Here is a 22858-nt window from a genome sequence, read left to right as displayed (position 1 = left end):
TTGGACACGAAGATTGGCTTTCTTGTCTTCCCGTCCACTTAATCTAAATCTTCAACCACCGAGCGTAGCCTAAGCCTGGATACGACATAATAAGCTAAGGTCTTTTAGCAATCAGGTTTACGATGTCATCACATTACCCGACTTATTCTCGATGCGCTGTGCAAGAACACAATCGGTAACCGTTTTCAAAGTCTTCGGTTTGACCCGACCTGGAATCGGTCTCAGTTCTACCAGCACCAGAGCCGAAACCACTCAGCCACTGAGCTGTTTTTAAATGAAACTTGATTTATTGGTTCACTATTCCCAGATGCTTTCGGCTGTTTACTGCAGTTCACTTTTTGGGTAATTAATGTTAAAAAAGTCACATTACGTTCTTCTGAAGGTGAGTAGATCTGGCAAACATAGCTTATACCTTAAAGGGCGGGGAAACCCAAATTCACTTTTTGCGAGTTTTTTGTTTCAGCGTGATGTCATTGTGTACAACATGCGTTTTAGCAATAAAAAAAATCCAAATTTTGTTTCCCTCGTCTCGCTAAGGCCGCTTTTGTTTGATACCCGTTTGCGAGGTCTCGTGCGCATCAAGCTGTGATTCTGTTCGCTGTGACGTCACAAGGTACATATAGTTGTGGCCAAAAGTTTAAGACCAGACTTGATTTATGACGATTTTTGCATTATTTCAAAATACTGCATCATATATTGTTTCAGTTGCATCATCTTTATGCATCATCTTATATCTGATGATGCTGAAACACGCTGAAACAAAAAACTCGCAAAGTTAATTTGGGTTTCCCCGCCCTTTAAAGATGAGTTAATTCAGTCACAAAACCAATGCGACGTCGTTAAAACGTTTAAATGACGCACTAACGCGTCTCCACAAATACTTTGAATATAGATTGACTTGACGCATCACGGGACAACTGCCTTGTAGCTAATCTAAAATATGAATAGTAAGCAAGAAAAAATCAAAACAAAGATTTATTCCAAATACAATAAAACGATGACATCAACCGAGTCGATGAATTACGTCACAATTTCTTAAATTTCAAACGCATCCAAGCTAAAGTGACGCAATCATGACCAAAAATTGATTAAACTGAAGTAAAGACATTATTAGCCAGTAACCTTGCTCTATTGCACAACCCAGCTAAGGAAATTGGTCCTTTTGCATTGATTCAATGCAAAAAGAACAATTTTACAGCGTGGGAAAAATCCTAGAATAGTTCGTTCTTTTTGCACAGTGAGTTCAGATGCATGTTTTCCAGTTGAAGTGATAATTGGTTTCCGTCAATTGATAATTACAAACGTAAGATTGACGCAAAACCCAACACATCAATTCATTACCGTGAAATATGCTCGTAATGCGTTTTTCAGTGAAACGCAGTCAGTTTTGGCTGTTTGACGTTAAACTACAAGAGATGGAGAAAATATTACTAAAGAGAAGAGAAAAATGAAAATTGTCAGCTTACATGGGACTGACATGGGTGGTATTGGACTGTTTCATGAACTAGAATACATATCACAAACGAGTATCAGTTTGTTGTTTGTTTGCAACCTATAGCGTTTATGTTACACTGAAAAAAAAGTCTAAATCAAAACCCGGAACTCCCGATCAAAAGCACAAACAAATAAAATAAGACAAAATCTTACAAAAAGAAGTCAAGAAATCTCAATGAACCGAAGGAATGGCGAATATGAAGCACTAAGGTAAAACAAGAACCCCAACGACCAAACATGATCTTATTCATGTTGATTCAACGTATGCAAACCATTTTTTCTAGCTGTGACATTAACTTTCAAACTCCGAAATCATCCGAAAAATGAAAGAAAAAAGCTTTTTGTTGTTTCGTCCATGTTCGCCATTGGCATGCATAGCAAAGAGATAATCATCATTATTAATTATCTTTGTTCGCCATCTGAAATTTATAATCAGCGCAACTACACAATAAACTTGATAGTGATTAAAGTTAAATTTTCAACGCTAGTTTTTATTTTTATTAAAACAAAAGACTTTCTTAAAAAAGCTGTATTTCCTGGGTTTGGAGCCTTATGTGTTGTGCAAGAAAACGCATTGAAATTATCGGCTTACTGATGTTAGTGCTTAATATTTTCAAACATGTAGAAGTGTGGCTTTTGCAGCTTATATTTCCCAACTCGGGTGTTAATTCGCAAAATTTTGAAAAATATCAACTTTAAAAACACCACAATTAGGTAACACGTATTTTAAATAAATATCTTTGGTGTGATTTTCAAACAAAACACATTGCGAGCGAATACACGAAGCCAGTGGAGAACAGAAAGGACAAGCAAGTTATGTTAACCCCATTAATGAAATCAGCAACAGTTCGTTTCAAGAGACGTTGGAAACATGCACAATTTTTGTTCTACTTTTCAAACACTGCGGATCACGTAAAATGGCTACTGCCTGTCTTCATACACAACCTATTGTAAAAACCACTGCCACAGAAGCTGTTAAAAAAAAACTTGAAAAAACACTTAGTATGTGAAACAAACCTAAAACAAAAAGAATTCACGGCGATTTACGATTTCAATGCAATTTCTTTTGAACGTTGTCACTTGTCAACGAGACGTTGAATCAATGTAAAAATGACGGATTTTTCTACTTGGGTCAGTAATTGGTGATTTGTTATCTAACAAAACCCGGATTTTGCTCATGATTGGCGTGAAATCACAACAGTTGTCAACCAATTTATACTGCTTGAAGGTCTGATGTACAAAAGGCGAAAGAACGGAAATTGAGCTTAGTTGTTTATATTGATTCAACGTCTGTAGACGTTACATAAATACAAAAGGACTGATTTGCTGGTTAAAAGAAAAAGTGAATTTTGTAAGCACCTATGATCAGAAACGTGGATGCTGATAACCAAGACTGCAAAGTTGTATATTCCATAACGCTTCTACGTGTACTGTATAGCGATGAAGCGATAAAAAAGACATCTTTGTTTACTGGGATGAACAAAAGCATTCATATTGTTACATTTCGTCAAAAAATTTGTAAAGTTTCTGCTTTCAAAGAAATAGGTTGTGATTTGTTGAAGAAATCTGAAGGTTATAAATAATTGAAACATCATGTCACGCAAAATCAACGTGAAATGACGGACAGTGTCACCAGTTGGTGATGCCGTGTATCAACCCATACAGCAAATCAGTCGTTTTTTACATTTATTTAACGTCTGCAGACGACGTTGAATCAATGTATAAAAAAACGGCTAATTTATTTTCTAGGAGACAGCACGGAAAAAGAATTGTTGAAATGATTGAAAATAGTAAAGTTTATTGGCATTTTACCAACATCTAACTTCAGTTGTTCCTTTTAAAATTGGCAGCTTCCAAGCAAGCAAAACGTGTCATTGTTACATTGTCTGAACGTCGATGGCTACGTTGAAACGACGCAAAAACGTCAGCTTTTTTCCCAAATGGGTCTGCCCTATTGCACGCTTCGAAAATACAACAACGATAAAGGTGCAAATCACGATGGGATAACAGATGACAAGTTACCACAGTTTTACGCCGTAAAAATGTCAAATGACCGCAATGAGTGGTAATCTGAGTGGAAAGCTACCTGTTGCAAGGAAAGACCTTTTTGGACTCTTTACAAAAATGGCATATAAAAAAACACTTATTACAACAAACAATGAAACAAAAAATCGATAAATAATTTGAAAAAATATCAGTTTTCTCTCGGGCTTCTATTAAACTACGTGACGTCATAGCAAAATGGCGCGAAATAAGTTTCACGGTTGAGTAGGTAAATCATTTCCGTAAGTCCTTGATGGCTGATGATATTTTCCTTGCATGCTCGCCTTTCGTTACGCCAAGCTCCTAAAAAAAATGAAAATAAGTTCTCGTCAGCTACATGGCCGAGTGCTGAGAGCCTTGTACGACGCTACAAAGGGCGCCGGTTCGACACCGCTAAAGAGCGTGCCTGAAGACGAGCATGAAAATTAGATTTTGTTTACTTAATCTAAATATGCAGACACCCAGCGAAAACGTGGATGCGACAATGTAAGAGTAGTAACTAAAGACAGTGGTAAACCGTTTCGGCCTTCAGGTCTCCTCAGTGCAGTTGCTACACTGGATATGGCCAGGAAGATATATACTTCCTCATGTTAGGATTGGAAACTTGTATAATAATTTGTTGATAAAGCTTTCGCCACCGTAAAGGCTGCGGCTTTTTAAGTATCTTATTCAAGTAGAAATACAATTTGGGTAGAGAGGTCACTTTTTTCAGCAACACTACATTTAACATTATAAAAACAATAAGCGAACGTTTTCGGCTAGACATACAGCCCTTTTCAAGCCTATAAGAAAATATTTTTTTAAAGAAATACTAAAGAATCATGCGGTATCACAGCAAAAAAGTAAAAAGTTTGAAAAATTTGAGTTTATTTACTTGTTACGTTTAATCGTTCGGTCCCAGACAGCAAAATCTGTCATTTTCACATTGATTTAACGTCTGCAGACGTCAAATCAATGTAAAAATGACAGATTTTGCGGGTTGGGGTTGCATCCTAAATGAAAGGTCTTTGTGAACTTTTCATTCTCAATAACATTGAGGTTCCGGAACAGAGGTCAAGAGACATCAGCATTTACTTCATCATCGATCTAGTGAGTGTTTTCAAATTTCCAGGCAGCCACAGCTCGTGTTAAAATTGATCTTAGTCAGTTCAACAACAAGAGGAACACAGTAGACATGGCTAAATATTTTGTTCATTATGTTACTCACTTTTATAACAGCAGCTTCCATGGAAAGTAGTTCTGCTCCGGTGACAGAGCGGCTTGCAAACAATTCCTTGTAATCCGCCATGCCAATGGATTCCAACCACACACCAACTTCTTCTGACGTCCAGATGGACACTGCAATGTGACGAATACGTTGTTTGGAAATTTCGTTGCAAATTTCGAAAAAAATCCAATGGTATTTTACGTTGCTTAAGACAATAAAAAACTGTCATTTTTACATTGATTCAACGTCTGCAGACGTCGGGGATACGTGATATACCTACTTATGTTCGTAAGTTATGTGTAATATATATTTTTAGGCCCTTTCCAAAGCTAAAAGGCAAAACCTTCAATAGGAAACAGATTGTTATTACTTAAAATTATTGAAAATTTCTACGATGTTCAATAAACTAAAATGAAAAGAGTACCGTGAAATCATGGCCATTCTCAAAGATTGGCGATTAAAAGTTTCTAAAAGTTTTGCAGCGAAAAAAAAATCACTTTTAATTTCATGTACTTAAAAGTATGCTTTAAGCTTGGAATTCTGCAACTTTGAGTTCTTTGTCATGCATTGCTGTTGTTTATCACGATGCTTACCATCCGGGTCCAGACTGCTTTGTCTAGCTGCGTCCTTCTTCCCTCCTTTGCGGAACCTTGGTGTGAATTTGAACTTGGCGCTCTGCCTGCCACTCTGCTTTGAAGAATGGGGTACTTCTGCGTTCGCCTGTGGCAGAATAACTTGGTCAGGAAAACTCTACTTTTTTGTATGCATTCAACGTTAAGAAATAAGGCAATAGTGTAAAAAATTTGTCGAAGAAGTATAGCAGTGATTGTGCCTTAGTGGCCTGGTGTTACAAAATAAATTCCTTGTCAAAAATAACTGAAAATGCTTTTTAAAATCGATTTCAAAACACAAGGCATTAGCATGATAGCCTTGCTTGTTGAAATTCTACACAAAAGTTGATCAGGTTCGTGTACAAAGTCCATGTACAAAGCCAATATTTTGGCTTGATCAACAAGGTTACGAACACGTTGAAAACAAAAAAGAATATTCGCCTGTAGCTGTGTCTGAAGACAAGTAAACTCCGCAACAACCGACAAAGAAAATTCCCATGAAACGAAATACTAAGAATTCGCAAAACGACAGCAAACAAATGCGATAAAGTACAGGATAACAAATTCGTAACAAGACTTTCAATGAATTCGTCAATGATCTGAGTCTGAATATACCCAGTAAAATGTTATAAAACAACACAAAAGCAGAAAGCATTAAGCTAAAAAATTTGCTTGCTGATATGGTACTTTTATTCCAAAAAAAGTTCATCTTACAAAATAAGTTTAATATTTTGTATTCATTTTTAGCGTAATGGCTTCTTCTGTATTACACACGACCAACACGGTAAAGGATCTGACCTCTGCATTGGTGGCATCGACTTGGGAGAGCCACCTGATCTGGCGTATCTTCTTATTCTCCTGCTCGAGCCAGTTCATCCAAATGGAAGCCTTCTCGGAAAGCTCGCTTCCAAGATCCTGAAGCACAGAAAAGATGAGGATTGAAGAAAATCTTTTCATACAAACAACGAACCCAGCAGAGTGAAGACATAAGATGACTGGTGAAGATCAATTAATGAGTTTCGATGGATAAACTGACAATGAATAATCAGGAGTCACACTAGATTCAAAGCCAAGCTTGGACGGAGTAAAGACCTTGTTGTGGTCGCATGCTGAAGACGTGCGCACTCAAAAACGATTTTGTAAAGTTTAAGAGGCAACTTTATATGAATTGAAATGCCCATTCTCGAAGGAACAACTTCACAAAAATGAATGAAAAACCTTTATCCCCGTACTTGAAAAACTTTCAAAACAATAAAATCTCCAGAGTATATAGAGCAAATAAACGTGGGTTAAATATTAACAATGACCTCATCATTTTGATTATCAAACAAAGTTGGACTCGAAATAGCCACAAATAAACAAAAACCGAAAAAGGGGATTTCTGAACTCACTTCGGCTCTCTTGCTTAGCAACGAGTTGAGTTGCAATTCAAAGTCTCGGACAACAACGACAAACTCGGCGACCAATTGTTGACTGGCGGAGTTGGAGACTCCTCTCCCGTTCGGCCGCAACTTGGCGTTCAGTCGGAGGATGGTGGACACGAGCGGGAGCAGTTCTTCCTTGAGGAGATTGTTGTTGTTCAAGGAATCTTTGACGCTGGATTAAGAATTATTAGCATGAAGAAGAAAACGAAAAAAACGTGCATTTTATAGTTTCTACGTTTTCAAAACGATCTTTTTATTAAAATGAATGTCCAGTCCACCACTGCAAAAATCGTTGTGATAAAATCAGACGCAATCGAAACCAGTATCACTTGTAATAAGCGACTGTAAATGCATTCATACTCTGATACAAATACTTAAACCAATTTCTAATCCTAGACGTATTTCAATCAAAGTTTCGCGCTTTTGTAGCACTGTCATCCAGACAAATTCGTCATGCGGACGTTGAATCAATGTAAAAATGACGAATTTTGCAATCTTGGGTGTAGTCTCGTGTGTGCAAGTGTCATCTGACCAACATGAGTTTGCATACCTGACAGCAATCGCTGTAGCGGTTTCGGCGAGTTGTCCAATCATGAACACCTCGTTGTCAGTGAGCACATCCACGCTCGACTGGAGGCTTCTGTCTGATCCGTAGCGATTCTTCAACTCCCAAGATTTCAGAGCAACTTCCAACCTCTGTCGATGAAGAGAAAATAACGTTGATATAACATTAAGTTACGTTTCAAATAACAGCTGTCCGACTTCAGCATAGGACACAGGAGATCAAAGGCGTTTTCGGCACAGAACACCAATGGCGAAATCGTTGACTTCCTAACAATAGAAAGAGCAAGAACAAATGACAAAGGTTCAATTCTCACCAAGTGCGTCCATAGCGACGCATCTGCAGAGCAATTTTCCGTCCAGCTTTCAATCAGGTTGCTTTATTAGAGGAAAATAATTCTAATCTATTTTAGCAGGTCAGAATCCAGAGAGTAAATCAGTCGTTTTTTACATTTATTTAACGTCCTTAGACGTTGAATCGATGTAAAAAAATGACTGATTGGATCTCTGGGAATAATAGCACCACACGGCTACGCAATTTAAAAAAAGGTTGTTTTGAAACTAGCTATATCAAATTGGGACGTCACAAGCCAGTGCAGCACGCACCAGGGGTTGCCACTCACCCGGTCACGTGCCAGCATTTGAACGCGATTCTTGTGCTCAATTTTGACAATCCCTGGAGGTTGCAGCCAAGCCTCACCATCAGTTTGCAATGGAACAGGATCGTCGCCTGCGGAATGATGTAAAAACAACTTCAATAAATCACAACAGGAGGAGTCATGCATTTAGATTAGTACTGATAAAAAAGTAGGATAGAAAAAAAGGAAGAACAGAAGAATGTGAAGAAAGGGTGCAACGTTTGAAACGTGGAAGAGAAAAAAAGCCGCGGAAAGCTGAAATAGGAAAACTACACAAAGAAGAGCATAGAGATGGTGAGCTCGATAGGAGGATGCTAGAGACTGCAAGCAGTGGAGGATCAGGATACTAGAAACTACAAGCAGTGAAGGAGCAGGATGCTAGGGACTGCAAGCAGTGGAGGAGCAGGATGCTAGGGACTGCAAGCTGTGGAGGATCAGGTGAGCAATGCTATCCCTGTGTTGCGTAATTGTGGTGCAAAGTAACCTCCACATCACGAAATAGTGTGAATTAAGACACGTGCAATAAATCCAAAGCGAATTCATATGTTCGTTACAACAAACGCTAGTCTGATAAGGTTGATAAAATAATTGTCAAGCTGATTTCAGCTCATCAATGCACACTGCACAGTGCACAAGCTATTTCAAATATTAGCAATTAAAATCAAATTTTAAAATCGATCAGGTAACCTGGTTGCTTAATACTTTGTTGGAATTTAAGTCAATGGGCGAGCTAAATAACGAAAATCCACCCAACAAAAAAGTAACAAGTAATTTAAAAAAACAAGATTGAAAGTGGTTACTGACCCAATATGGTGATCTTCACTGATCTACATTGCGCAATCCGATGATGTTGCAACACGGCGTCAGACACCACGATGGCCATACCAAGTTGGACGGTGTTGAACACCGCTACCACTTCCAATATTCTGTCGTTGTAAGATGGCGCCATAAATATCTGTGAAAAGGTGATCACGTGATAAGCCTTGGACGTTTCGTTAACATGTTTTCCTGTGGTTTTCGAAGGGGTCGAATGTGCTAAGAGAGATGACTTTAAAATGATGCTATTTTTGTGCAAGTTGTGGCTATAGTACTTAACCATGGAACAAAATTAAAACCGAGAAAAATACATTGAAAATGTAACATGAAAGCGATGAGCAAAGATAACGTCCGCTGACGTCACAATAAAAATATTTGCGTTTTTTTATAGGTAGTTACAAAAGACTAACAACTACAAACTCCCAAAAAAAGAACATATCATGACAGGAATCGAACCCATAACCTTACGGTTGGCGTCTGTGCAAACCAATTATTGAACTGTGTTAACTTAGGAGCTCAAAACTTAAATCTTCTTTACCTCATTGCCGGACTTGCTGCCCCAGAAGTTGGCTCCTCCTGCGAATGAGGCGATGTTGAGGACGACAATGCCCTGTAGAGGAGGCAAGGAGACACACTGGCCGTCACATTCCAGCCGAATGCGTTGCTCCAAGTTTTTGTATGTCTTCATGGCGATCTCCTTAGCTCCCAACATCCCGTACCACACGCGATTCTTCGTGCGACTGAGAAATCATATAAAAACTAAGTCAGGGGGTCTTATGCTGAGGGAAATTTACCTCTCAGGAGCATGTAATGAATCAGGAAAGATAAATTGTGTTATATGTGTAGGTTACAGAAACCAAATCCAGCTGGTAAGGGGTAAATTCACTCGTAGAGTGACAGCTAGGGGCAAATGAGTATGAAGTTGAGTGGAAATTGAGTAATCAAACGTCGAACAATGTAATGTTTGGCGACGGCATGTCATCGTTCTTGGTCTCACGTTACGTTTTTTACTACTAAGCAGTGAAATAGTTATGATTTAAAGTGGAAATTCAGCAAAAAACCTGAACACTAAGGTCCGAAATTTCTTTTTATTTTATTTTAACAACTTTAGACAAACGCAAATTTTAAAAGAAAATGAAGCATTTCTTTGCACAATTGTTGCAGAAAAATATGTTTTAGCTTCAAATCAACAAAACACAACACAGTGAGTCGCACATCCGAAGACACAAACGGAGCCAAGTGGTAGTTTCAATTCACCTGCATTTCTTAGGATTTTCATCGCGTTTCTTATGAAAGTCCAACGCTATTTTGGCGTCCAACCCGATACCAAAGTAGTTGTTCATAACGCACTTCTCGGTGAATAGGCTGCGGAATCTAAAAATTTTTATTGTTAGTTTCATGCAACTCTGGAATAAGAATTTATCAATGTTTGTCTAACTTTGTAAAGCTTCTGCCACGTCTAACACCATCGCTATCTTTGTTCCGTTGTTGTTAGTTTGTTCATTAGTTCCAACCAAAACAATCGACTGTTTTTTCTGCAGTGCACTGCAGACCAGAGAAACTACTCTTAACTAGACAATTTGGTGAAGCTTTCGTTTCTACCCATGGGTGCACCAGTTGGGTTATTCAAATCAAATTTGAAATCCACTGTTTGTTTTCAACCACCTTTTCTGTAAACTTACAACGATATACCATAAAACACTACCTCTGGAGGAATTTTTCCTCTCAAAACTAACAAGATCCATGACATATAGATGCTAAAGAGACCTTCGTATGAACGAATAACCAAAACATGTTTTCTATAGAAGAAGTCACTTGCATATGAGAAAAAAAACCTTTGTGAGCATAAGACAGCGTTAGCAGAAAAGATGTTAAAAGTGTCACAGTCAACAAACAATGCAAATCTGCGAAACTGATATGTTAATGTCCTTGTGAAGAATTTGGAATCACAAAAGTAAACATATCATGACTTCTAGAAAATAGTTCTTGGTCACACAAAACTTTTCAATCTATTTATGACTTGTCTTGTCAACAGCAATAGTCACGCAAGGAGGCTCCAAAAGCAAACAGTTGTGAAAACAAAATGCCTCAAGTTGATGCGAGAATTACTTTTCCATGCAACACAAATTACTCGGACGGGAGTCCTTTGAACTCTTACAAAGCCCATAAAGTTTTTATGCCAAGGCACTAGGCAGAATTTCAAACGTTTTGATCAATGAAAAGCTCATGAAACTAATCATAGGTTATTGCTAACCAGTCTGTAAGTCGCCTGACAGGAGCTGATTAAGATCGAAATACAAAGTTGGATTAGTAATGAGAGCAATAACATTGTTCTGAGGAAAAACGCAGTAGAAGAAGACAAAAACAGATATGAGGGTGATGGAACAAAAGGAATGAATAAAGTTCATTTGTTGTTTCAACAACAATCGGGGAAGCAATATGACTGGAAGATTGATAATTGTGGAAATGATGAGTGACCAACCCCGTGGTGGGAGAGAAAAAAAAAGGTTTGGGGGTTATAGTGAGGTATTCCACAGTACTACATAAACATGAAGTAGGAAAAATACAGGCTTAAAAGGCCCATCGCCCGGCCCATCCAGACAGCAAAATCTGTCATTTTTACATTGATTCAACATCTGCAGAATCAATGTAAAAATGGCGGATTTTGCTGTCTGGAGCACCCACTGTTTGATACAGATACTCACACTGAGTCGTCGGCTTGCAATAAAGGAGTGGCGGGAGCGCACAGAGTGTCGGCGTTGGCTAGCAACATCCTCCGGAGGAAGCTGGTTGGGTTATACAGAGGGTTGATGGCTGTGGAGGAATGTGCAGTCGTAAGTATGATAGCAAGTGATCTTAATTTGACATTCATTGGAATAAACTTCAGTGCGTGAAAGTTGTATACACTGGGACAGCTTCAGCCAGCTGCATGGCCGAGTGATGAGAGCGTTGGTTTAACGTTCGAAAGGGCACTGGTTCGACACCGCTCAAGAGCATGCGGCAGTGTCTTTGGCAAGATACTAAAAGGCATGCCTGAAGGCGGACACGAAAATTAGCTTTCTTGCCTTCCCGTTCACTTAATCTAAATTTTCAACCGTATGGGGCGACAGCCTAGATACGACAAAAAGCTTGAGAAGCATAAAGCGACATTAACAACCTTAGAATAGAAAATCTACACTACTTAGTAAACTTTCTTGGTTCAACCTTAATTGAAATAGCAAAACAGTTTGGTGGGTACAAGCCAATCATCATCAACGCTCAACATACCTGTGGATGACTTGCGGAATTGGGAGAGCGGCACCAGGCCATAAGCTGGAGACGGTTCTAAGGAAATAGTTGCGTTCAAATTAATTTTATTAATTGCATTTTTTCTGCGTATTCAGATTCAGTTGTTGTGACAACTGTTTGGTGATACAGGCTCCTGTTGATATTGACTGTAGATAAATCATTGCTAATTTCATCCAAAGAAATCAATTTTTTGAATAGTTGATAGCCTACTCTACCACGTCAAATAAACGTGTAAACAACATAGTGCTTATTTAAAGAATAAATAGACAAATTTCACAACTGAACATTTGATTTTAAAGAGACGTCAACAGTAATTTTAGGACAAAACATTTGTTTTTGAGTCAAACAACAGTGATTCCACTAGAGTGGTGCAAAATAGCCTTTAGTGACATCACCATACCTTGACGGACTGTAGAGGACTTTCCTAAACATGGGTTGACCGAAGCTTGACGGGTATACTTCTCGAAACGAGGGGACTCCAAAGTTGACGTGGGGGTAGTGGGGGCGGATTTCGACTTCTGGGCGCACAACGGAGGCCGAAGAAACTGGGAACTAAAAAGATTTTTTGTTTATAGATTTCAGATTCGTTTTTACGATTTTCCAGGGTTCAATATTGAGTCATATAAATGAAATAATTTAAAAAAAAAAATTAATAATAAAAAAATCGTTTCAATAAAACCAAGTTTTGGTTAGGAGCACCCCTTGCCTACTTTGTAAAAATTTTGTTGTAATTGTTTTTTAAAATGTTCAACGTTTTTTGATCGAATCAGGTTATAAATAAAATCGCTCAAGTCAAAGGCGAGAACCTCAATGTGCCAAGCCCATTGGCCTGGTTAAGTAAGTGGTTCAAAGCCACTACAAGCATGGGCATCGCTATTATAGCATCTGGACTGGAAGCAAACGCTAGGTCTCATCTTGCACGGCAAACAGGATTGCCATATCCAAGTTTTGAAAATTTGAGTGCTTTTTAATGCGTTTGGCAGGTACTTTGACATTTTAATATATTTTTGAAGTTTTTTTTTAATTTTTTTCTGCATTGTAAATAGTTTAAAAAAAAAAATTGTTTTATAAATGTGCAGTAGTCATGGCAGTAGCCTATTTACAAAACATCAGGTTTGAAAAGGCAACTCTTTCCGAATCTTGATGATGCTTTTCATAATATTGCATTTTGGGCTGATTTTGTCAACAGGATGATTACTACCATAGCTTAAGGTGTTGCAACTGTGCCATATTTTAATCTGAAAATGTATTAAAAAACATCAAGTTTCTAAAAATTAGCGTTAAAATCGGCAATATGGCAACCCTGTTTGCCGAGCAAGATTAGGCCTAGCGTTTGGCTTCCAGTCCAACGCTACAAGCATACCCCCTGTCCTTTAATCGTAAAGCATTTAAAAATAAATGCAAACTTCATAAAATCAAAATAACTTATAAGATTAAAGCTAATATTCCAACTACCTTTCAGACAGGAGCTCATCTTCCAGAGGTGAAGCGGTTGCTTCTTCAATGTTGATCTTAAGAGGAGCGGATCCTAGCCCGCTGGTAGAGGGAGCGCATTCATTCGCTGGTTTTGCTTTATCTTCTTTCTTTATTGCCAGCTTCAAGTTCTGCAAGGTCTGTTCATTTTGTTCGTCGACGGCTGCAGAAAAGCAAAAAAGTTGAAAGTTAGGCGCCCATGATTCTTCGTGCAATGATCAAGCCAAAAAACAGCACAAGATAACATTAAAAAGCCATGCAAATCAAGAACAGAACAACAGATACGATCCATAATTACACAAAACAAAAGTAAGTCCATAATTGTACAAACACGGCTGAGCTTGCTTGATGTAGCCAGTCATGAACTTAAATCATGTGCTTTTCAACGAGGGCAGCATCAGACAAAACAAAAGCAAGAATTAACAGATACCACGGCACGAATGAGAAAACTTAATTGAGTAGACAAAGTTCTTCTTCCAGCATGTTCACAACTTATTGGGACCACAGCCAGGGCTTTATATTGTATCTTGCCTTCGACATTTGATTAGCCCATAAACGCCAATGAAATGCAGTTATGACCGAGCCTTACCGTTTTCAGTGTGCTCTATGATCTGTCGGACGGCTTTCTTTAAGCTGTTTGCCCTCGACATCAGCTGCGAACGTTGTTCAAACATTCTCTGGAAGCAAAAAATTGCTTCATGATAATCGTTGAGTAAATCATTACAAGCTAATTGACCCCTCACGCGTAATGGGAGACGAGTCAGAGTAAGAATATAATCAAGCGAGCAGAAAAGTCCAAAAAGTGCTGATAACATTATTTCACGAAAAGGATTACAACTGACCACCCAGACAGCAAACCAGTCATTTTTTACATTGATTCAACGCCTGCAGGCGTTGAATCAATGTAAAAAAACGACTGGTTTGCTGTCTGGGCAACAATGATCACAAAGAGTGAAAAACGAGAGTAAACTATTTACTTTTTTCGGTGTTTTCATCTGAAACTTGGTTGAGGTCGTCGGTTCCTTATCACCAGTTGCATCACTGGTGGCCCCGTTGTGACTTTGAGATGTTGTTGCCTGCATTTCGGGTACAGTGGCCAAAGACTCAGACGCGACATTATATTTCAGAGTCAAGCCTTCTTTAAGTAGTTTGTTCTTATTCTCAATCTGCGCTTCGTCTTTGACGTGCTTGCTTGGTATGGACATTTCTTGTCGTGTGTCCTCCTCTTGGAAGAACGGCTCTTCCGGGAGTTTTGTAGAAACAGGAACAGAACAGGGGTGAACAACCATACCAGGAGCGTCGTTGTTCTGTGGATAATACACACGTTAAACCTGCTTGTTTTAAGCATCATTTTAATGTCTGTGCTCGCGGAAGCAGAAAACTTACAAAACAAAGAATTTGAAACTGTATTTAATAATCACAAGCTTAAGGCTGGAACGTGTCAGCAAAAGGTTGGACGAGGTGAACACAGAAACAATCATCGTGTCCACTGTGCCAGCACGAAGCCAAGGAGCGCCTTGCTAAGAGACAATCACATGTTCTGTGTGGGCATCAAATCCACGTCGTTTGAAGCATAAGTCAAGCGTTCGTACCATTACCCAACGCAGCGTTCAAATTTAATGATTTCACATAACCACAACGTCAGTATAACATCAAGAAAACGTTATTTGTGTTGTTGTCACCCACCACTTGTTCTAGTTCCGCCATTTTAGACTCAAGGGTGAGAGTATCTAGTAAGGAAGCTAGTTTTTCTTCAAGTATCCTGCATTTTAGGGGCATGTCTGAGGTTTCTTCGTTGCTGTACGAGCGTCCCACTTTAGCGACGAAATCTTTCACAGTTTCACACAGCACTCTGCAAAAGCAACTAGTTTTCACGACTTGGCTGTCACGAATCTGTTTGTCTGCATTGTAGAGACAGTCAATCCGCAAATGCTCAACAACGAGAAATTTACTACTATCCGAGGTAAAAAACCATGCGTTTGGGGTAGGCTCACAACAGGTTAAACTAGTACCTCCAAAGGCAATAAAGTCTTCAAATCCTCCAGTTTCATTTCAGTTTGCTACGTAATAAGATATGTAAAAGGTCTGAAGAGCTCACACCTATGTTCTGGCAGTGTTCTGGGTGCGACAAAAGATTTTAAAATTTTAAAAATCAAGCAAGTTTAATAAATTCACGGTTAAAATAGGGTTTTTGTATCGGTGAAGGCCGCGCTATAGTTGAATTATTGGACAAAATAACATTTCACAGCAAACAGAAAGGCACTCTACTCACGAAGCAGAACTAACGACTTTTGAGGTCTTGTCAGAGTTGAGGAGAGCTCCAAGATGGTCAGCGACAGTGTCTTCGTATTCGGTGATGGTGAACTAAATAGAAGTCGGTTTGAATATTTGAGACATCGAAACTGATTTAGTCTACAAAGTAGTTGACAAACCTTGCTGCAAACATGCTAGAAAGGTTTTAAATTTATTTCTGTTGCGCGTCGGTCGCTTATGAAGCACAAAGTCCAGCGTAAAAAGAATTACAAAAATCTTTTTGCTGTTTTTTTAACAAAAAATTACATTTGTGCGCCAAATAGTTGATTTCTGGCATATTATAAGGTTAAACAACGATAACTTTTATTGCTAATCAACTGAGCAGTGACCAATGAAAAATTCACACTCGTTTGGATATCAAAAACGTAATGAATTGGTCTGAGCATTGCATTACGTTGATGAAAAATGTCTTGCTTTAAAAAATAGCTTGAATTTGAACCAACTCGGCTGGAACATGATAATTTTTTTTAGTTTTCTTTTTGAGAACCAACTGACCTCGTTTTGTGATGGAGGGGGTATGGCAGGGGCGGGGACGGTCAAGGGGAGTTTACCTTCGTAACTAAGTACACTCCACCTGTAGAGATCAAAAGTTTAAATGACGTAATGTTATTTTCTAAAGGAGACAAAATAAGCCTAACACGCTGAAACACAAACTACAACAGTTAAGAGTGATCATTGCTAGTCATTTTTGATTTACAAATGGGTTTGATGCGAAAAACATCAAAGCACCGGCAACGGTACAGTTTTTAATCTGAAAAAAAAAAATTGTTTTTAAAATATCACAAAACGTGAGAATAAAAACTACAGTACAAAATAGTGCTTCTAAATATAGATTTACTTTTTAAATTAGGATTATTGGCAGCTTTGAAGTTGGGGTTAGCAGAATGTCGTTGTGAAACGTAAAAAGAATGTTTTACAACGTCTTTTACTGTATAATGTTTAAAAAGAAGAAAACAGACCTGTCCAGTAACTTGGCGCTGGCTCTCTCGTACTTCTCTATGATGGATGGGACCTGCGCGTCATCGTCACACATATTGCCCCAACCCATAACCTGGGCCAGGTCGTTTCCCGTACCCAGGGGTAACACGCCTACTTGGGCCTGCAACAATCAGGTTTGTTAATACACCGCCACGACACGCGCTTAAAATAAGTGTTTCCAAGCATGTTCCAAGTAAGATTGTGAATATCGGCAATAAATAATGACTTTAGTATAGAGCTGTGCCATTGACAACCATTTTCTTTGGAAGAAGTATTTCTTTGTTTGCTCGATTGAGCTACTTTTGGGTATTCTAGCAAGCATTGTCGCAATTTTACAATGATGCAACATCCAGCAACATTAAATTAATGTTAACAGACGTTTTTGAGCTTTTTTATATTTTGTGTCTTCGGAAGATTGTAAAGTCTAATTCCTTTGAAGGTAAATTTTTTACCTTGTTACAATAACTTGGATCAAAAAAATGCAAATGCGCAAAACTCCATTCCCAGAGAAATGCAGATAAATTTTCCTTATAGTTTCAGCTTGTCTGCAGAACAGAACAAAGAAAAGCTTGATCACTGTCACTGAAGCAAACACGTATGTAAACATGTTCTAATGTTTTGAACGAGTAAAAAGTGGATTTACTTTTGATGAAAGGTTCAGTTTGTCCATTTCGGATAGCACCCATCCAACGGAACCGTCTCCGCCGCAGATCAAGATCCGGAACATGTCAAACTTACGGAACATTTGCAACCTGCCAGCAAATAAACATATCATGAGAAGGTGGTTATTCGAAGCTAGCGTAATGGTAATCGCTTTAACTTGCGTAAACCTACGTAAGTAAATCAGAAAAATCACGTAAAAACGCGAACATGACGCGACATTACACGTTAGTCACGACGCCAGTGACGTACCACGTACGAACGCTGGATAACGTGAACGAAATTGCGTGCATGAGCTCACCCGACATGTGGTCCAGAGCACATAAGATCGAACACTTGGGCCGGATTCAGAAATTGACGGAAGCGACGTAGAAACTTGATGCCTTGGTTGTCGCCGCTCTTCGAGTTGACAAAGACTAAAAGCGGGCTTGTGCAGTGGGTGGATGGCACGGCTTGCCAGAAACCTGGTTGGACAATTGCCAACAAATTACCATCACAAAGGAGGGTACGCAGACCGGTAATCAGTAGATGTTGAATCAACGCAAACAAAACGACGGGTTTACTGGCTAGGATGTAGCAATGTATCCATCATAACTTTGTATGGATGAGACATCAGAAGGACGCCAATCATTTTTTACATCAAAAGAGGGTTAAAAACGTTAAACAAACATCTCACCGTCTGCATCTTGGGTATGTATGACAGTGGGTGGTACTATAGACAACTTGCATGAGCCCAATGAGCATTTGGTTTGCAATTGACCCCTGCATGCGGTATGAACCTTAAAACAACAAAAAAAGGATCGTTAACATTTGCATTAAAATTTCACGACGCATTTTCGAAACCTAATTGAGTTACGGGATAGATGTACATCGTTGTATTGATTTAAAATAAAGTGACTCCACATCATATCCCTTGCGAGGCTGAAAATAAATCAGTAATAGTCACAAAATGTGTCGGTTGATATTTGTCTGCTGGCTAACGTTAGCAAACGTAGCATCTACGTCAAGAATCTTTGAAATGACGTCCCCAAGGGGAACACGAGTTTCGTTGATCAGTAAATAAACTAAATTATTCTGATACCCGATCTATTTGATTAAAGCAACTTACAACAGTCCGACACCACAAGCAGCGCCAGTCTTGCATGCGAAGAACACTACCGCAGGTCTTGTCACAAACAGCGCACTTGGCACTGACTGGTAGGTTCCCTTCCAACCACTGATGGGGGATCCATAGCTGCAGGAAGCAACAAACGCTTTGTTCAAAAGAGGTTGATAAGAGCGAAAGATGCAATGGAGGAAGACAATTGTCAGCCAGGAAATCATCTCGTTTTTACATTGATTCAACGTCTGCAGATGTTGAATCAATGTAAAAACGGGATGATTTGCTGGATGAGAATATACGTGGCATATATCACAGCAGGCTCTTAATATATCACAGCAAAGGACCTAAACTGACTGATGACTTTGCAACATGATTTTATGTTTGTTTGTAAAGAACACTGACGACCCACCACCAAAGTTCTTCTTTTGCATTGTTTCAAAGTCGTTGGAAGTTGTAAAAAAGAAAACTTTTTGTAAGGATATAAAAAGAGCCCTTTACACTGGTTGAAACGAGCTTGTTTGTGAATACTTTCAAAGAACAACTCATTTCACGTTTGTCGTGGGGAAAGTAACCATATACGTTTTGCACATGGGTTGCTGAGGGCGACTGTGCACGTGCCGTTCATCACAAAACGTTAAAAAACTTGCTCGTTCATTCATGGTTCAGTGATAGATCGCATAAGCTGGTGTCCCGAAAAGAATGTTTTTAAAACTTGGCTAGAGTGTGCTGCACCAATCTTTCGTACTGTCGCAAAACAGTTTTTTGTACATTCATTCAACGTCTACAGACGTAAAAAACGATCTGGTTTGAGAGCAGCAAAGTCACCAAAAGTTGCCATTGTTGAACGTGGCTGAAATATTCATCAAGTCCATTTGAATAATAATACGAAAACAGTGTTAAGCAAATCATACATGAAATGCTGTTGCTTACACCTATAAAAACCACGATAGAAAAGCGCCATAGCAGTGTTACTTTACCTAGTACACGACACGCGAATTTATACCAAGTAGGTTGCTGTGAGCAATAAGAGAGGTCTGACCAATAAAAAAGCTCAAAACTTGCACATTCTAAATCATTTGCTTGATAAAGCCACCTCCGATTTATAAACTTGCATACAATATGCATACGCATAATTATGTTGCAGACCTTGACCTTATCGTTGAAGCAAAAAGTTTCAACTTGTAGATTAATTTGTGCATGGCTGACTTACTAAAACGTGGACGTCTCATTTCTATCAGCATCACATGTTTCTTGATGACGCAACCAAGACAAGCATTTTGATTTGCTGTTTTTCCATAATGCGGCCGTCACTAACGGCGTAAAATAAACTTCCACAATGAACAATGATCATTGATATTGCATTGTTTCAAGGTAAAGGGATGAAGAACCGATGATAAAATGGTAGTAAACTTTCCAGCGCAACTGCATTTCACATAAACCTTTCTTTTAAATGCGAATTTTATGAATAAATATTCCTGGCAAAAAAGTCTTCTTTCATTGGCCAGCCAGTGAGATTAAAGTGGCGGCTATAGGTAAATTTGAGGTTCTTAATTCCGAAAATAGCTTTTGAAAAATAAATATTATAGCGAGCGCAGTGAAATATAATAAGGTTGAAGGACCTTTCGTATATCTTATTCATGAGGTCAACATTGAAGGGACGGGAAAAAAGCTTACGTGAATTATTGTAATGCAAGTCATAATCTACGTCATAGTTGGGCTGTTGCCGCATAAGTTATTAAAACAAGGAATAAACATGGTTGAAGTCAACAACATGATTAACACTTTCAAACTCATAAATTTTGTCACTTAAATGAAAAAAGTGAAGCCTACGAAGTAACTACTTAACATTGTAAACTATGGACACTCATCAGTACAGCATTACGTATTTTCTCAGGGTAATCACTTCAGGTACACGATATTCGACAAAAAGGAGTCGCGCTGCTACGATGCGCGAAGCGTTAGTGAAGATTTAAAACAATTTATATTCAAGCACGTTTGTTTTCAATTTTATAGCATTAGTATTGCACAACTAATGCTAGATGAACTGGTTAATAATAATGCATCTGTTTAGCAAGTCCTTTGTCCATTGGTGGTTGCTGTTATCCAGAAAACAAAAATATTTTTATTTTGTATCAAATCCATTGAATGTGCAATTAAAACAATTCAAGCAACACAATTCTGTGGTATGAACTAAATCTAATCGTTGAAGTCAAGAAAAATTATTGATTCAGACAGATATTAATTCCGCTCTAAAAGATGAGCTTCTATTTGACCGACACATTCTTTATAGCGCCCGAAATGTACATTAGGTGTTTGGAGAGCATGACTGGAGAGACTTTTTCCGACCGCAATCGATAACAATAGGTCTACACGTTGCATCAGAGACATTATGTGTCTCAAATTCAACAGAAATCGCTTAATGTCTCCAGTAGGAACAGAGATGATCATTAAGGTTTTCCTTATCTAGAATATGAATTAATAAATTTCTCAATAAAGATGTAATCAGTAAATTTATCAATTCATATTCTAGAAAGAAAAACCTTAATGATCATCTCTGTTCCTGCTGGAGACATTAAGCGATTTCTGTTGAATTTGAGACACAAAATGTCTCTGATGTAAAGTCTAGGCCTATTGTTATCGATTGCGGTCGGAAAAAGTTACTTAAATTAACTGATTCCATCTTTATTGATAAGTTTATCAAATGCATACTCGGAAAAAACCCACTATGTCACCTGAAAAAGACACGATCGCATTTACCCAGTCCCAAATTAAATGAACCCAACTCACCCCGTCTTCATCTTCGATCACATTTTTGCCAACCGTGGCCAGGGTCGTCCACTTGCAGTTTATGGCCGCTTTGGCTGCACACCGCTTGTGGGTCTTGAACTTGCAAACTGTTGGGTTAAAATTAACAACATGAGAAACCAAAAAACAAAAATAAACGATCAACCAACGTCGTTTAAATGCTTAAGATGTACAGCAGTGACAAACCCAAAAGTAGCAACGGTAGCAGTGTCATCTGCACTCTGCAAGGGCAACTCGCCTAACTCTTAAAGCCTGAACAGGTACTTTACATTTATCAGATGTTCGATTATGGTATGGAAACATGAGTTCACTACAAGCTACATAATTTATCACGAGTTCCCGGTACTGAATAGCGTTTGCACTCCGTGTGATTTAAAACAAGCGTAACGACTTTCCGAAGTCAAAAAGTTTGGATCTAAATAAATTTGCGTAAAGCTTTCCGAAAATCAAGGAGATGGAAATGTGAATAAATTCATCCTAAACTTTGACGGCGCACAGCTGCGGGGTGGTAATCATTAACCAGAAAACCGATAATAAATTTTCCAAGAGACGTATACCGTAAAAATTTACGGCAGCGTGGTTTTGTTAGTTCGTGCAAAGGAAATATTTTTATTCTGAAGAACTTCGTAAACAAATTTGAAAAACAGGAGGTGGGTTTTTAAAAGATAAATCCCATTAATTCTATTTGATTAAGAATCTCAAGCGGCCCTCTTTAGAAAAACAAGCTTTCGAGGCTCTGGATTATTAGGAGTTTAATCTACGATTCTACATGAACATATCATTAAAACCGAAGCCAGGCACTCACCATCACATGATAGGCCATGGTTCATGACAGTGGACAGCACCTCCCTACAGACATTGCAATAGGTCGGCCGGTTGTGAGTGCAAGCGTACCAGTTGTGGCCATCAGAGAAGTTATCCATGTAGACTTGGTGCGGCTGTGAAAAGAAAGATCAACGTATGATTCCGATGGTAAATTAAAGAATGAAGAGAATCAAGACTTCAAATTGCGCATTGCAATTTAGCAATTGCATCAAATTTACTTCATTTTTTCATATAATTTTGGAAAAAAACAAGTCCTCATACCAAAGGATAAATCAAAATTATTCATGGACAACCAGACTAAAAGTCGAACACAGGCTAACTATAATAAGAAGCACGATATCTAGAAACATCTAAGGACGAGTGCCGGCACAGTATGGGAGCGTGACACAGTTTTAAGGCAAGAAACTTGTATTCATGACAGCAGTTCGCACGAATCATTGTGTAAATTACATGTCTGTTTTCAACTCTACCAATGACTCCACCGGTAGTAACACCTACACGGAATTTACAACCAAACACACACTATCTACTACTTTAGTTCTTATCATTAAAACCTATCACGCCAATTAGCTGTCAGTTGTAAGTAAAAGCTGGTAGCAGGAGACTTGAATCTTTGTGTT

At 38.6% G+C, this 22858-nt stretch overlaps 1 protein-coding gene across 3 annotated transcripts in view; it reads right to left on the bottom strand.

The window, feature by feature from the left end:
- Positions 1 to 957: 957 nt before the first annotated feature.
- LOC145777940 (diacylglycerol kinase delta-like) overlaps positions 958 to 22858 on the bottom strand; it is a 58057-nt gene continuing 36156 nt past the window's right edge. For all 3 annotated transcript variants that reach the window (XM_082589302.1, XM_082589303.1, XM_082589304.1), the window contains 26 exons: positions 22219 to 22351; positions 21396 to 21502; positions 18615 to 18740; positions 18183 to 18285; positions 17808 to 17970; positions 17490 to 17598; positions 16828 to 16967; positions 16364 to 16442; positions 15828 to 15919; positions 15242 to 15407; positions 14533 to 14862; positions 14145 to 14232; positions 13538 to 13718; positions 12483 to 12634; positions 12062 to 12118; positions 11500 to 11608; positions 10052 to 10168; positions 9333 to 9534; positions 8783 to 8933; positions 7964 to 8070; positions 7330 to 7475; positions 6747 to 6951; positions 6154 to 6270; positions 5338 to 5464; positions 4745 to 4875; positions 958 to 3840 (listed from right to left, as the gene is read on the bottom strand). In XM_082589302.1, coding sequence (XP_082445428.1) covers positions 3772 to 3840; positions 4745 to 4875; positions 5338 to 5464; positions 6154 to 6270; positions 6747 to 6951; positions 7330 to 7475; positions 7964 to 8070; positions 8783 to 8933; positions 9333 to 9534; positions 10052 to 10168; positions 11500 to 11608; positions 12062 to 12118; positions 12483 to 12634; positions 13538 to 13718; positions 14145 to 14232; positions 14533 to 14862; positions 15242 to 15407; positions 15828 to 15919; positions 16364 to 16442; positions 16828 to 16967; positions 17490 to 17598; positions 17808 to 17970; positions 18183 to 18285; positions 18615 to 18740; positions 21396 to 21502; positions 22219 to 22351 — 3507 coding nt within the window. In that variant the 3' untranslated portion in view covers positions 958 to 3771. The remainder of the gene's footprint in view (positions 3841 to 4744; positions 4876 to 5337; positions 5465 to 6153; positions 6271 to 6746; positions 6952 to 7329; positions 7476 to 7963; positions 8071 to 8782; positions 8934 to 9332; positions 9535 to 10051; positions 10169 to 11499; positions 11609 to 12061; positions 12119 to 12482; positions 12635 to 13537; positions 13719 to 14144; positions 14233 to 14532; positions 14863 to 15241; positions 15408 to 15827; positions 15920 to 16363; positions 16443 to 16827; positions 16968 to 17489; positions 17599 to 17807; positions 17971 to 18182; positions 18286 to 18614; positions 18741 to 21395; positions 21503 to 22218; positions 22352 to 22858) is intronic.

The sequence above is a fragment of the Aplidium turbinatum genome, chromosome 10 (assembly GCF_918807975.1).
Source record: "Aplidium turbinatum chromosome 10, kaAplTurb1.1, whole genome shotgun sequence".
NCBI lineage: Eukaryota > Metazoa > Chordata > Ascidiacea > Aplousobranchia > Polyclinidae > Aplidium > Aplidium turbinatum.
The sequence above is the reverse complement of the archived record's forward strand: the minus strand, read 5'-3'. Positions and strand labels throughout refer to the sequence as shown.